Raw genomic sequence first — 14,722 nt, forward strand, 5'->3', positions numbered from 1 at the left:
AAGCTCAGTAACCTACCTTGACTAACAATCTGGCAATACCTCAGTTTTAAAATTCTCAACCTTGAGTTCAAATCCCTCTATGGGAAGTTGAAGTTCATGGAACTGAAGACAGATTCCTGATCTGGATGGGAAATTAGCTGCACAGCAGGAGACAGAGAGTCGAGATCAATGGGCAGTTGCACTAACTGGCAGAATAAATGTGACTTACGATGTCTTCCAAGGATCTGTGGAATTTCAGCTATTGTTGTATTTCTTAGACTTTGGGATAAAAAGCCACAAGTCCACATTTATCAATGTCACAAAGATAAGGCTGCTTTGTATGCAGTGTAGATGGAAGCATAAAATAGCAAGGAGAGATTGATAGATTAAATGAATGGGTGAAACTAGCAAATGTAGTCAAATCTGACATCCTCCACTTTACTTGGATAAAACAGGGTCGTTTCTAATAGAAAAGCCAGAAAACAGTGGAGGCTTAAAGTGACTCATGGTCCAGGTACATCAAGCATTACAATGTCATGAAAGGTATTTAAAATAATCACAAAGGCAAATAGCATGCAGTCTGCTATATCTGGAGAATGAGAATACTGGGGGATGGGGAGGAGAGAAGACATACTCCAGTTTAACCAAGGCCTGTGTAGGACCAGACCTGTAAGAAGTCTCACAACACCAGGTTAATGGTGTGTTGTGAGACTTCTTACTGTGCTTACCCTAGTTCAACGCCGGCATCTCCACATCATAGACCAGACCTGGCAGTGAGCAGTTCTGGGCACCATGCCTTAGGGAGGATATTGCCCTTGGAGAGGGTCGGGTAAAATTATGAGGAATGATGACACAAACTAGGGTTTGTTTCCCTGGAATTTACCAGGGAAATTCAGTGGTGATTTGATTGAAGATTTCAAAATATTGAGGGGAAGAGAGAAGGTGGATGGAGAGAAACTGTTTTGTAGAGCCAATGGCTCGAGAAGTCAAGTCTAACAATTGGAGCCAGACCTTTCAGGAGTGAAATTAGAAAATAATTCGACACAGAGTGGATACTCAAGATTCGGGACTCTCTTCCACAAACAATGCAAGATCAATTGTTAATTTTGAATCTGAGATTGATAGATTTTGTTATTTTAAAGGATATGGGATAAGAGTGAGTAGGTGGAGTTAGGTCACAGATAAGCCATGATCTCATTGAATGGTGCAATGGGCTTAAGAGGCTAAATGGCCTCCTCCTGTTCTTATATTTTTATGTACCAGCAGCGACTACTTGGGCCAAATGGTCTGCTTCTGTGTTATGTATAAAATGTGATAGTGTCTGTAGGATCTTGCAGTCGGTAGTGACTCCTGTCCTTGGCTCCGTATCTACCGTCTGTCACTCTAATTCACTGTGTGCGAGATGTTTTACAATGATTCGGAAAGGTATCGCAGGATAAATTGAAATTGTTTTGTCAGCTTTACCCTGTGATTAAGGAGAATAATTTTACTTTGGGTAGATGGCTTCAGCTACAGATCCCCGCTTTGGACAAAAAGAATCATCAGATCAGAACTTTGATTACATGTTCAAGATCCTGATTATTGGGAACAGTAGCGTTGGCAAAACCTCTTTCCTGTTTCGATACGCCGATGATTCCTTCACCCCAGCGTTTGTCAGTACTGTTGGAATTGACTTCAAAGTGAAGACCATTTACCGGAATGAGAAAAGGATCAAGCTGCAGATCTGGGTAAGTGATGTTACCCATCTTTACATTTCCTTTGTTAACATCTTCACACAACCCCCAGCAACATGATGGCTGATTGAGCTGCCTTAGGTGAAATTAATTCAGGAAGATCCCATTTCAGTACATGCTGTCACTAAGTTGTTGATCCCCCTCAGACAGTCCACAGAGTAACATGAGACGAAATTGAGATGTGTTCATAGAATCCTACAATCTGAAGGAGGCCATTCAGCCCATCGAGTCTGCCCACTCTCCAGCTCAGCCTAAAGTTTAAAGTGTATTTTTTAGTGTCACAAGTAGGCTTACATTAATACTGCAATGAAGTTACTGTGAAAACGTCTCCCTCAGTGTACCGAACAGGTGCCAGAGTGTGGCGACTAGGGGATTTTCATAGAATCATAGAATTCTACAGTGCAGAAGGAGGCCATTCGGCCCATCGAGTTTGCACCGACCACAATCCGATCCAGACCCTATCCCCATAACCCCATGCATTTACCCTAGCTAGTCCCCCTCACACTAAGGGACAATTTAGCATGGCTAATACCCCTAACCTGCACATCTTTGGACTGTGGGAGGAAACCGGAGCACCCGGAGGAAACCCGCGCAGACACGGGGAGAACGTGCAGACTCCACACAGACAGTGACCCAAGCCAGGAATCGAACCAGGGTCCCTGAGGCTGTGAGGCGACGGTGCTAACCACTGTGCCACCGTGCCATGTTGTTGGGGCAATGGCCTTGTCAGATCAAGCCATGCCCTGCCTGTCTTGACACATGGAGAATATTGACACTGCATCATCAAACATTGGCAAAATATTTTATCCCCAAATTCTGGCTGATAATTCCTGGATAAGAAGGCAGTTAGGAACCAGTTCCCTGGCTGGTGTGCCCATCTCACAGCTAGGAGATCTTTAAATTGTTTGGCAAGATGGTCTTTGTCAACAAGGGGCAGGCAGATGGAAGAGGAGAGAGGCGGCAAAGGAGAGGAATAGTTCAGGTGTGTCTGAGAAATGTACAAAATCATCAAATCTCCCCCCAGCCCCGCCCCCAAGCTCCATAACATCTCCAGCCCTTCTCAATCCACGGAGAACTCTGCAGTCATCCAATTCTGGAATCAGACATCCCTTTAACCCTTCACTCCACCATTGGTTGCTGTGCATTCAACCATTAAACATTCCCACCTCTCTGTCCCTTTAAGACATTCCTTAAAACGTATCATTTTGGCCCGGTTTTGGGTAACCTGTACCAATATCTCAAACTGTGGCTTGGTGTGATTTGTTTTGCTTGATAACAGTCCCCTGGAGTGCAGTGGGACGTTTAACCCCTTAAAGGTGTCACAGAAACACAAATGTTGCTCAGTGAACGAATTAAATTTGGAGATTTAACTCAGGGTTTAATGATTGTTCTTCCTACGTACTTATTGCAGGATACGGCTGGTCAGGAACGATATCGAACCATCACCACAGCTTACTACCGTGGTGCTATGGGCTTTATCCTGATGTATGACATTACCAATGAAGAATCCTTCAACGCTGTCCAGGACTGGTAGGTAACCTGCAGGTTCTTGTTTGGGAAAAGTTGTAAATCATAGCATCTTAAAGCAAAGATTGAGACCATTCAGCCCATCGTGACTGTGCCAACTCTTTACTAATAAATCCCACACTCCTTGTCCTTCTCCATAGCTCTGTCATTTTCTTCCCTTCAAGTATTTGTCCAAACACCATTTGAGAGATTTTTAAAATTGTTTGATGGGATTTGGGTCTTGCTGGCAAAGCCATCAGTTATTGCCCATCCCTAATTGCCCCTTGAACTGAGTGTCTCGCTCAGCCATTTCAGAGGGCGGTTAAGAGTCATCCACATTGTGGTGGGTCTGGAGTCACATGTAGACCAGACCGGGTAAGGATGGCAGGTTTCCTTACTGAAGGAATTTCCCTTCATGAGTGAACCAGGTGGGCTTTTACAACAATTGATGCAGCATTACTGAGCCTAGCTTTCAATCCCAGATTGCTTTTAATTGATTAATTGAATTTATTAATAAATTGAATTTATTAATTAATTGAGTTGAAAATCCACCATCTGCCGGGTGAGATTTGTACCCTTGATCCCGGAGTATTAGCCTGGGCCTCTGGATTACTAGTCCAAAGACATTATCACTACACCACCAAGTCCCCACTACTAAGATGAGTGGTAGAGCAAAGTGTGCAGAGGACACTGAAAGTGGGCAAATCAATGGCAGATGCAGTATAATTTGGATAAATGTGAAGTTATTCACTTTGGAAGCAAAAACAAGAAGGCAGATGACGACCTGAATGGCTGTAAATTGGGAGAGGGGAGTGTTCAGTGGGACCTGGGTGCCATTGTTCACCAGTCGCTGAAGGTAAGCATGCAGGTGCAGCAGGCGGTAAAGAAGGCAAAGGGTATTTTGGCCTTCATTGCGAGAGGTTTCGAGTAGAGGAGTAGGGATGTGTTGTTGCAATTATACAGGGCCTTGGTGAGGCCACATCTAGAGTATTGTGTGCAGTTTTGGTCTTCTTTTCTGAGGAAGGATGTTCTTGCTCTCGAGGGAGTGCAGCGCAGGTTTACCAGGCTGATTCTGGGGATGACGAGACTGATTTTTGAGGAGAGATTGACTAGGTTGGGTTTGTTTTCGCTGGAGTTCAGATGAATGAGGGGGGATTTCATAGAGACTTATAAAATTCTAACCGGACTCGACAGAGGAGATGCAGGAAGGATGTTCCTGATGGTGGGGGAGTCCAGAACCAGGTGTCACAGTCTGAGGACTCAGGGTAGACCATTTAGGATGGAGATGAGGAGACGTTTCTTCACCCAAAGAGTGGTGAGCCTGTGGAATTCATTACCACAGGAAGTAGTTGATGCCAAAACATTTGAATGTATTCAAGAGGCAGCTGGATATAGCACTTGGGGCGAATGGGATCAAAGGTTATGGGGAGAAAGCAGGATTAGGCTATTGAGTTGGACGATCAGCCATGGTCGTAATGAATGACAGAGCAGGCTCGAAGGGCTGAATGGCCTCCTCCTGTTCCTATCTTCTATGTTTCTATGAAACAAGGGTGGGGTTTGAGGGAACCTGACTGAACTATTTCAAGCTGAACAAAGGGAAATTTCAGTGATCCCACTGGGTTGTAGCAAAGGTTCAAATCCTGTGGGACGGAAGTTTAAGAATGAAGAAGGTAGTGGTGTGAGGGGGAACCTCCAGGATGGATTTCCACACAATGCGTGGTAGAGCCATAAAGCTCTGGTGTGGTTATGGAGAGTGAGAGAGTTTTACCCAGAGTTTTACCCAATATTTATCCCTCAACCAACAGCACTGAAACAATTGCATTTGTGTGTGGGATCTTGCTATGCATACATCGATTGCCCCGTTTACTACGTTACAACAGCGCTTCAGAAAGTATTTCATTGCCTGTAAACACTTTGGGGTGTCCTGAGGTTGCGAATCGTGCGATAGAAATGTTCTTTTTAAATGGAAGATTTCTAAGCAATCACTCGGTAACATTCTCAGACCAATCACCTTCCCACAGAAGATGGTGACGTTGTTAACCCTTTCTGTTCAGTCCATTTGTGTAACGAAGGGACCATTCCTGAGAATCTCTTTGCTCTTTTTACTCCTCACCGATGTTAATTACATTGATCTCTGTCCCCCACAGGTCGACCCAAATAAAAACCTACTCGTGGGACAATGCCCAGGTCTTACTGGTTGGAAACAAGTGCGACATGGAAGATGAGCGTGTGGTGTTAGCAGAGGGAGGGAAGCAGTTGGCTGATCATCTAGGTAAGATAAGCAATGCTCTTACTGTGTAAGGTTCCCGTCCGATCCCAACAACAACCTCTATTTATATAGAAACCTTAAACGGCAAAATGCCCCAAAGCGCTTCATAGAAGCGATTATCAAATAAAGAACAGTATGGCGCAGGAACAGGCCCTTTGGCCCTCCAAGCCTGAACCGATCATGATGCTTGCCTAAACTAAAACCGGATGCACTTACAGAGTCCGTATCCTTCCATTCCCATCCTATTCATGTATTCGTCCAGATGCCCCTTAAATGCCGCTATCGTACCTGCTCCCACCCCCTCCCCGGGCAGCGCATTCCAGACATTCACCACCCTCTGTGCAAAAAACTTGCCTCGCGCATCTCCTCTAAACCTATGTCCCAGAGTACTTGACTTTTCTAGTACTTCTCTAAAATCAAACACAAAACCACGTAAGGCGTTATGACGGCTAAAAGCTTGGTCAAGGAGGTTGGTTTTAAGGAGCGTCATTAAAAAGAGAGAAAGAGAGGTTCAAAGGTTTAGGGAGGGAATTCCAGAACTTGGGGCCATCGGGAGTGGAGCAAATTATTGATGCTTGAGAGCCTAAGTTGGAGAAATGCAGAAATCTTGGAGGTTTGTAGAAGGCTTGTAGGGCTGGAGGAGATTACAGAGGCACGGAGCGGGTGAGATCATGGAGGGATTTGAAAATGAAGATGAGAATTAGAGGCATTGTGATATCTTCACTGGATAGTAATCGTGAGGTAAGAACAGGATGTGCTGGATAATCTCAGCAGGTCTGGCAGCATCTGTGGCGAGAGAGAGACAGTTAATGTTTCAAGTCCAAACTGAGTTCTCCAGAACGGATTGGTTCTGTCGTAGGGACTCAAAACATTAACTGTGTTTCTCTCTCCACAGAGGCTGCCAGATCTGCGGAGTATTTCCAGCATTTTCTGTTCATATTTCAGATTTCCAACATTCGTGTTTATTTTGCTTTTGTTAGTGGCTAGGTATTGTTCTGGGCACCTGGGTCCAAAATCTGTAATAATCCTTCTTCAACAAATCCCAACACGGCAGATAGTGGTATTTGAATTCAATGAAAATCTGGAATTAAAAGTCTACTGATGAGCATGAAACCATTGTCAATTGTCGGAAAAACCCATCTGGTTCACCAATGTCCTTTAGGGAAGGAAATCTGCCGTCCTTACTTGGCCTGGCCACATGTGACTCCAGAGCCACAACAATGTGGTTGACTTTTAAATGCCCTCTGAAATGGCTAAGAGAGCCACTCAGCCGTATCAAACTGCTCAGCACACAGTAAGATGTGTCACAGCACCAGGTTAAAGTCCAACAGGTTTATTTGGAATCACATGCTTTCGGAGTGCTGCTCCTTCATCAGGTGAGTGATGTGACTCACCTGATGAAGGAGCAGCGCTTCGAGAGCTCGTGATTCCAAATAAACCTGTTGGACTTTAACCTGGTGTTGTGAGACTACTTACTGTGCCCACTCCAGTCCAACGCCGGTATCTCCATATCAAGGTGTACCCACACCACACGGACTGCAGCAGCTCAAGAAGGCAGCTCACCTTCTCAAGGGCAATTAGGGATGGACACTAAATGCTGGCCTGGTCAGTGAAACCCAAATCCCAGGAATAAAAAAATAAATAAATTGTGGCTAGCCCAGGAGTCAGTGTAGATCAGTGTGAACCTGGGCTGGCTAAACAGGACTTGGGTAATAATTGCTGGCCTGGCCAGTGACACCCACATTCCACAAAAATGAACTTCAGAAAAGTCAGGAGATGAACATTGGTGGGACGCAGAGAAAGAAAAGCTTTGGATGAGCTCAAGTTTCCAGACAGTTAAAGCACCAAGGAATTGAAGAATTTCCATTGCCTTTGGAGGGAGGACAGAGCAGGCAAGTGTTGAGGGCAGCAGAAGTTCTTGCAGATTTCAATGGACATGGGATGTCACAATGGAGCTTTCAGATTATGGGAACTGACAACATTTCTTCAAGTAAATTATTCCTGTGTTAAAGGTTTCAAATCCCTTGGGAAAAATGTTCAGCGTAAGAAAGGAATTTGGGAAAAGGGAATGTTTTCAAACTCGGTCCATCCACAAAGAAAGCGCAGATGGGATCAAGAGTGTTTTCTGAATGTGTTCCCATCAGAGAGAGTGGCAATCCTGAATGCTCCCTCTGTAACGGGATAGAATCATAGAAACATAGAAGATAGGAACAGGAGGAGACCGTTCGGCCCTTCGAGCCTGCTCCGCCATTCATTATATTCATGGCTGATTGTCCAACTCAATAGCCTCATCCTGCTTTCTCCCCATAACCTTTAATCCCGTTCGCCCCAAGTGCTATATCCAGCCGCCTCTTGAATATATTCCATGTTTTGGCATCAACTACTTCCAATGGTAATGAATTCCACAGGCTCACCACTCTTTGGGTGAAGAAATGTCTCCTCATCTCCGTCCTAAATGGTCCACCGTGAATCCTTAGACTGTGACCCCTGGTTCTGGACTCCCCCACCATCGGGAACATCCTCCCTGCATCTACCCTGTCTAGTCCTGTTAGAATTTTATAAGTCTCTGAGATTCCCCCCCTCATTCATCTGAACTCCAGCTAAAACAATCCTAACCTAGTCAACCTGTTCCCATACATCAGTCCCACCATCCCCAGAATCAGCCTGGTAAACCTTCGCTGCGCTCCCTCGAGAACAAGAACATAGGATAGATTCTGGTGGGCAACTGGAGCTTTCAGGATTGAGATTAATTTATGATTAAAATGTGCTGACAGATTGCAAGAACTTTGTTTGTATTCCGCCAAAAATAGGAGGCTGAGGGGTATTGGCAGGGTGGATGTAGAGGGGATGATTCCTCTTGCTGAAGAATCCCGAACTAGGGATCACTGTTTAAAAATAAGGGGTGGAGCCTTCCCAAACTTTGTCAAAGAGTCAGTTTGTCAGGCTGAAAACGGGCGTGTAGCTCGCCAGTTGCACAGTCGAGTTTTCTCTCCAGATTCACCGGCACTCAGCGCGTAGAATCTAGTGCCGTGGTTTGTGCCGGTACTCGGGCCGGTTGAGGCCTAACGGAGCGGGCAAGGCCAATTCCACAGAGATCGAGCCGCCATCTGCATAAAAGCTCCCCCTCCCCCACACAAATACACATACACAAATACACACACACACACACACATATACACACACACACACATAGGCACAAACATCAGAGCACCTCCTACCACCACCTCAAAGGCATTTGCACCCCCCCCCCCCCCCCACCCTCATCTTGCAGGCATGTATTCACCTCCTGCCCCTACTACACAAGCATTAGCAGCATTCCTGCTCCAAATTTGTACGATCTAACTGGGGTATTTAAAATAAAATAACAGAATCCCGACAGTGCAGAAGGAGGCCATTCGGTCCACCGAGCCTACACCCACAGCAATCCCACCCAGGCCCCCTATCCTGGAACCCCACGTATTTACCCTGCTAATCTCCCTGACACCAAAGGGATTTGATGAGACAGATGGAGCGAAACTGGTGGCACAGTGGTTAGCACAGCTGCCTCACAGCGCCAGGGACCCGGGTTCAATTCCAGTCTGTATGGAGTCTGCACATTCTCCCTGTGTCTGCTCCCATTTCCTCCCACAGTCCAAAGATCTACGGGTTAGGTGGATTAGCGGGTAAATACATGGGGCTTCAGGGATAAGGTACTGGGTCGGAAGCTCTGTTGGAGAGTTGGTGCACACTTGATGGACCAAATGGCCTCATTCTGCTGTACGGATTTGATGATTTTATGAAAGTATTACCTCTGGTGGGTGAGCCCAGAACCGGAAGGTAGAGCGGTAAAATTCCAGGAGTAAAATCAGGACGTATTTTTTCCTACACAGACGGTAAGGGAAAACTGGAATTTAAATCTGCGGGTGCTGGGAGTTCAACACTGAGGACAATAGATGTTTATAGCATTGGGGAACTGAGAGAGAGCAACGGGTTAACTGAATTAAGGAGCAGACCAAACATAAACAAACTGAATGGCAGAACACATCCAAGGGGATGAATGGCCTCCTAATGTTCTTGAGGAGAAGGTATCTGAAGGAGCTGGGGTTTACCTCAAGAACTCGAGATTAATAGGCTTCTTGAAAATCCGACCGTTGCTCTGGGGATGGGAGGTGGGAGGAGAGTTACCCGAATGGCAGCTGCTGTTTATCCAGCTGTCTATTCCAATTAGGTTGCAGTAGATTGACCAAGTGTTGGTACAACATGCCCATGGAAGGTCTGGAATGTTCCGTGGACACTTATAGTCCTCCCACAGCTCACTCAAGTGTATATTCTTCAAACATTAGGCTGTCCGACTGTCATCACCCGACATTCTAACTGTCAGTATTCACTGGAAGGTCAACAGCAGCAAGAACACGGACTGCATCCTCCGCTCCCCAACCTGAATCTTCCCGTCAGCTCTCCCTAGAGTGGGAAGGGCATAGATCCAAGGCCCAGTCTAAAGACCAAATCTAAATTGATGCAGTATTAGGAGAGTGCTGCGCTGGCAGAGGTGCCAACATTAGGATGAGATTTTGAACCAAACACCTATCTGTCTTCTCAGTGAATTTAAATGATTTCCAAAGCCACTAAGAGGCAGGAAAACAGAGGCGCCTTAGCCCAAAAACTACCCCTCAATTAACCACATTAAAAGCAGATTATCTAGTCATTGCCAACATGGCTGAGCATGGGATCTTGCTGTGTTCAAATTGGCTGACACCTGTCCTACATTGCAGCTGTATTGTCGGTACTTAATCAACTTTAAAGCTCTTTGGGACATTCCAAGATTATGAAAGGTGCTATATAAATGAAATTCTCATCTCTCCATCTGTCTTTCCTCTTTGTAACTCCTCTATTCAAGAAAGGAGCGAGAGAGAGAAAGCAGTTAGCCCAACATCTGGCACAGGGAAAATGCTGGAGTTGATTTTTTGATGTTCTTTTATGGGATGTGGCCATCGCTGACTGGCCAACATTTATTGCCCCAACTGTCCTTGAGAAGGTGGTGGTGAGCCATTTTCGTGAATTTCTGCAGTCCATGTGGCGTAGGCACACCCAATGTGCTGTTAGGGAGGGAGTTCCAGGATTTTGATCCAGCCACAGTGGGTGACATATTTGGATGGTGACCTCCATCCAGGCCTTCTTTATCAGGCAATGCGACCTTCTCATGCCATCCCTGGGCATCAGGATGTTGCGTCTGGCACTGACTCCCTGCACCAACGCAGACAGGCACTCATCTGTGAAACGGGGGGGAACTTAACCCGCCTTGCATGACCTCCTGTCACCTAAGCCATTGCTGGACAACAGGGAAGTTACTCGCCTTAAACCACACAGAGCCCTCAGCCCCTCCCCACAACTCCTGGAGCCTTCAAGGAGCTGCCTCCTCAGGATTTAAACCCCCGGCCCCAGTTGCCAGGTCCCCATTTGACCCCATGCCCTATGTGTTCCCACTCAGTGCGATCTCTACCAGCAACGCATTACACACAGGGTGGGCCTTAATTGGGCACCCAACGTAAGATTGTGTTAACAATGCGATCTCAGGCGCTGTGGCTTTCACATCCACTTTCGTCCGTGCTGACTTTGAGATGGTTAATCTCCAACCACCACAACCATCTTCCTTTGTGTCGGCTATGACTCCAGCCAGTGGAGAGTTTTCTTCTTGATTCCCATTGACTCCAGTTTTGCTAGGGCTCCTTGATGCCACACTCGGTCGAATGCGGCCTTGATGTCAAGGGCTGTCACTCTCATCTCACCTCTGGAATTCAGCTCTTTAATCCAGGTTTGGAACAAGTCTGTAATGAGGTCAGGAGCTGAGCGACCCTGGCGGTACCCAACGTGAGCATCAATGAGTCAGTTATTGCTGAATATTGTTAAGGCGCAGGTGGATACAGTCCTGACCAACAAGCATCAAAGGATATTGTGGAATGGGCAGGAAAGTGGGTGGCATGGTGGCACAGTGGTTAGCGCGGCTGCCTCACAGCTCCAGGGACCCAGGTTCAATTCCCGGCTTGGGTCACTCTCTGTGTGTAGTCTGCACGTTCTCCCCGTGTCTGTGTGGGTTTCCTCCGGATGCTCCGGTTTCCTCCCACACTCCAAAGATGTGCAGGTTAGGTTGATTGGTCATGCTAAATAGACCCTTAGTGTCCCAGGATGTGCAGGTTAGAGGGATTAGTGGGGTAAATGTGTGGGGTTACGGGGATAGGGCCTGGGTGGGATTGTTGTTGGTGCAGACTCGATGGGCTGAATGGCTTTCTTCTGCACTGTAGGGATTCTAGTGTCTATGATCTGTTTCTAGAGTTGAGGCCACAAGCAGATCAGTCACATTCTTATCAAATGATGGATCAAGCTCGAAGGGTCAAATGGCCTGCTCCTGCTCTTAATTTGTACATTTGTGTATTTCCTTTAGATCTCTTGTTCTCCTGACATTGTCCACCAAATGAAAATTACAGCTGCTTTTGGGTTTTTCTGGTTGCAGGGTTTGAGTTTTTTGAAGCCAGCGCCAAGGACAACATCAACGTCAAACAAACGTTTGAGCGGCTCGTGGACATCATCTGTGAAAAGATGTCCGAGAGCTTAGACGCAGCAGACCCTGCAGTGACCGGCGCCAAGCAAGGTACACAGCTGAACGAGCAACCCACCCCTCCTCACCAGGACTGCGGCTGCTAAACACCCTCCCTGGAAGCAAGCCCCCAACACCTCCTTCCTTTTATTTTTGTCCTCCTTTATCTCTGTCTCTATCTCCACCCAGTCCTTTCCTCCTCTCTCTCTCTCTCCCTTTAAAACGCAAGAAGGCGCATGCAGGTACCCAAATGGACACAAACATACAGAACCAGAAGTTACCTTACAACAAAATCTCAAACCAGAAGCAACGCACAGAGCAGGGTGCTGTGTGGTTGGTGCGCAGAGTTATACAAAGTTATATAAAACTCATAGTCTATTGTCCTGTTACTCACTAATCCCTAACGTTGGTTACCGCAGCGGTGAATTCTGGCATCTGTGACAATCATGATTTTAATTACAAAGGGTTGGTCAGAAAGCCATCTGCTTATCGACCGCTCCCTGAGCCTTAGCTCCTTGACCGTCTACCTGAGGAGGGAGGTTAAGTATTTTGCAATGTATGTTTATTTATTCTTAAGTTTTTTTTTCTCTGTGAATTATTCTCATGTGTGAAAATTAATCTTGTGCCATCTCTGATACACCCAGTTGTGGCTGCACATTTCCCTGTGTCTGAGTGTGCGTGTGTGTCTCTCTCGGACATTCTCATGCTGTCTCTCTTTTTCTATCGTTCTCTTTGTCTCTCTCTCTGTCAAATATTTTCCCTGCACTGAAGTGTGAGCACATGTACATACACTACACACCACAAAAGGATGAAGCCTGTTAGCTCTGGCTGCAGGTGTTTGGGGAGATGGCGAGGAATCTACATAGTCAAAGTGATGAAGTGAATGCCTCGATCATTTTCTGACTGTGACTAGGAGAATTGCCCTGACTGCCCCCTCAACTCACATAAACATTAGCCAGCCTGAAGGCAACTCGCAGTCCACTCGTACCAGCCAATGCTACACAGCATAATCTGCATGGGCATTCCTGTACACAGCCTAATAAGATCAGTAAAAAGCAAACAAAAATTGGCTTAATTTCTAGAAAAATAGAACGGAATATCAGAGTTGTTACACTAAACAATCTTAGTTAAACGACACTTGGAGTACTAAACTCTATTACAAAAAGGACCCAGAGACACTGGTGAAGGTGCAAAAGGATTCATGCGAGGATCCTAAAACTGAGAGAGAGGTTTTAACTGTCAGGAAGGGTTGAAGATGTAATCTAATGGAGGTCTTTAAAATGATGAAGGGATTTGTTAGGGTCGATGTAGAGAAAAATGTCGTCATCCAGAGAGTGATGAGAATGTGGGATTCGTCCGCTCAGGGAATGGTTGTTGGAAATTGTATATTTAAGGGGAAGTGGAAGAGTCTAAAACTGAAGGATTTGATGATTGGGTGAGATAGGGAGGGGGGTGGGGGGTGAGAGGAGGCTCAGGTAGAGGATAAGCACCAACACAGACTAGTGGGCTGAATGGCCTGTTTCTGCGCTGTACATTCTATATAACTGTCCAGCACTCTCCAGGGTATAAATCACTTCCTGAACGAACCTTCATTACTCCCACACACCTGAAGACAATCTCCGATCCTGCTGCCTTTGTGACATCTTGAAAATCCATTCCTGGGATGTGACCATGTCTGCCAAGGCATGCATTCTCTGCCCATCTCCTGGCTGCTGTGAATACAACAAAGTGACTTTCTGTACCCTGTCCGATTCATGCCAGGTTTATTTGAGAATTTGAATTCATTTTGGAAATAATCCGGAACTTAGAAACTAAGCTCAGTTTATTTCTATAGAAATGACATCAGATTGTCATTAAAAACCCAAACAGCTCCCAGTGTTCGATCAGGGAAGGAAACTTGCCGTCCTCACCCTGCCTGGGGTGTCTCTGTGACTCCAGTCCCCACACTCAACCTAATAGCTGAGCAGAAACAGTCTCAGCAATCAAACATTGCCCCATCAAAGAGGCAACAAGAAGACCTTTCATAGAATTTTAAAAATATACATTGTGGCAAATCCCCATAAACTCTCCCATTCCCCATAATCTGCCCCATAAACTGTCCCATCCCCATAAACTGTCCCCATAAATGATCCCGTCCCCAAAAACTGTCCCGTCCCCACAAACTGTCCCGTCCCCACAAACTGTCCCATTTCCCATAAACTGTCCCGTCCCCACAAACTCTCCCATTTCCCATAAACTGTCCCTATAAACTGTCCCATCTCCACAAACTGTCCCGCCCCCATAAACTGTCCCCACAAACTGTCCTGTCCCCATAAACTGTCCCCACAAACTATCCCATCCCCATAAACTGCTCTGCTATTTGATAAGATCATGGATGATCTGATTGTGGCCTCAGTTCTACTTTCCTGTCTTGCCCTCCCCCGCACCCCCCCCCCTCCCCTCCCCATTAACCTCTGACTCCCTCATTGATCATTAATTTTTATTTAATCATTACTAATGAACTAATGGTGATATGAATGACCATGATTACAGTCGTATTGTGGTTATACTATCGGACTAACAACCCAATCTGCCCTCCCCCGTCTATCAGTGTAACTGTGCTCTGTGATACTGGGCAATGCTGTATGGCCCTCACTCCACACTGCCCTGGCCTACAGACTCAAG

At 46.1% G+C, this 14,722-nt stretch overlaps 1 protein-coding gene across 1 annotated transcript in view; it reads left to right on the top strand.

The window, feature by feature from the left end:
* rab3ab (RAB3A, member RAS oncogene family, b) overlaps positions 1-14,220 on the top strand; it is a 28,519-nt gene extending 14,299 nt beyond the window's left edge. Inside the window, exons 2-5 of the mRNA XM_078198549.1 lie at positions 1,479-1,706; positions 3,124-3,242; positions 5,366-5,490; positions 11,975-14,220. Of these exons, the coding sequence (XP_078054675.1) occupies positions 1,479-1,706; positions 3,124-3,242; positions 5,366-5,490; positions 11,975-12,165 (663 nt within the window). The 3' untranslated portion in view covers positions 12,166-14,220. The remainder of the gene's footprint in view (positions 1-1,478; positions 1,707-3,123; positions 3,243-5,365; positions 5,491-11,974) is intronic.
* The last annotated feature ends 502 nt before the right edge of the window (positions 14,221-14,722 follow it).

Source organism: Mustelus asterias, chromosome 26 (assembly GCF_964213995.1).
Source record: "Mustelus asterias chromosome 26, sMusAst1.hap1.1, whole genome shotgun sequence".
Lineage (NCBI taxonomy): Eukaryota > Metazoa > Chordata > Chondrichthyes > Carcharhiniformes > Triakidae > Mustelus > Mustelus asterias.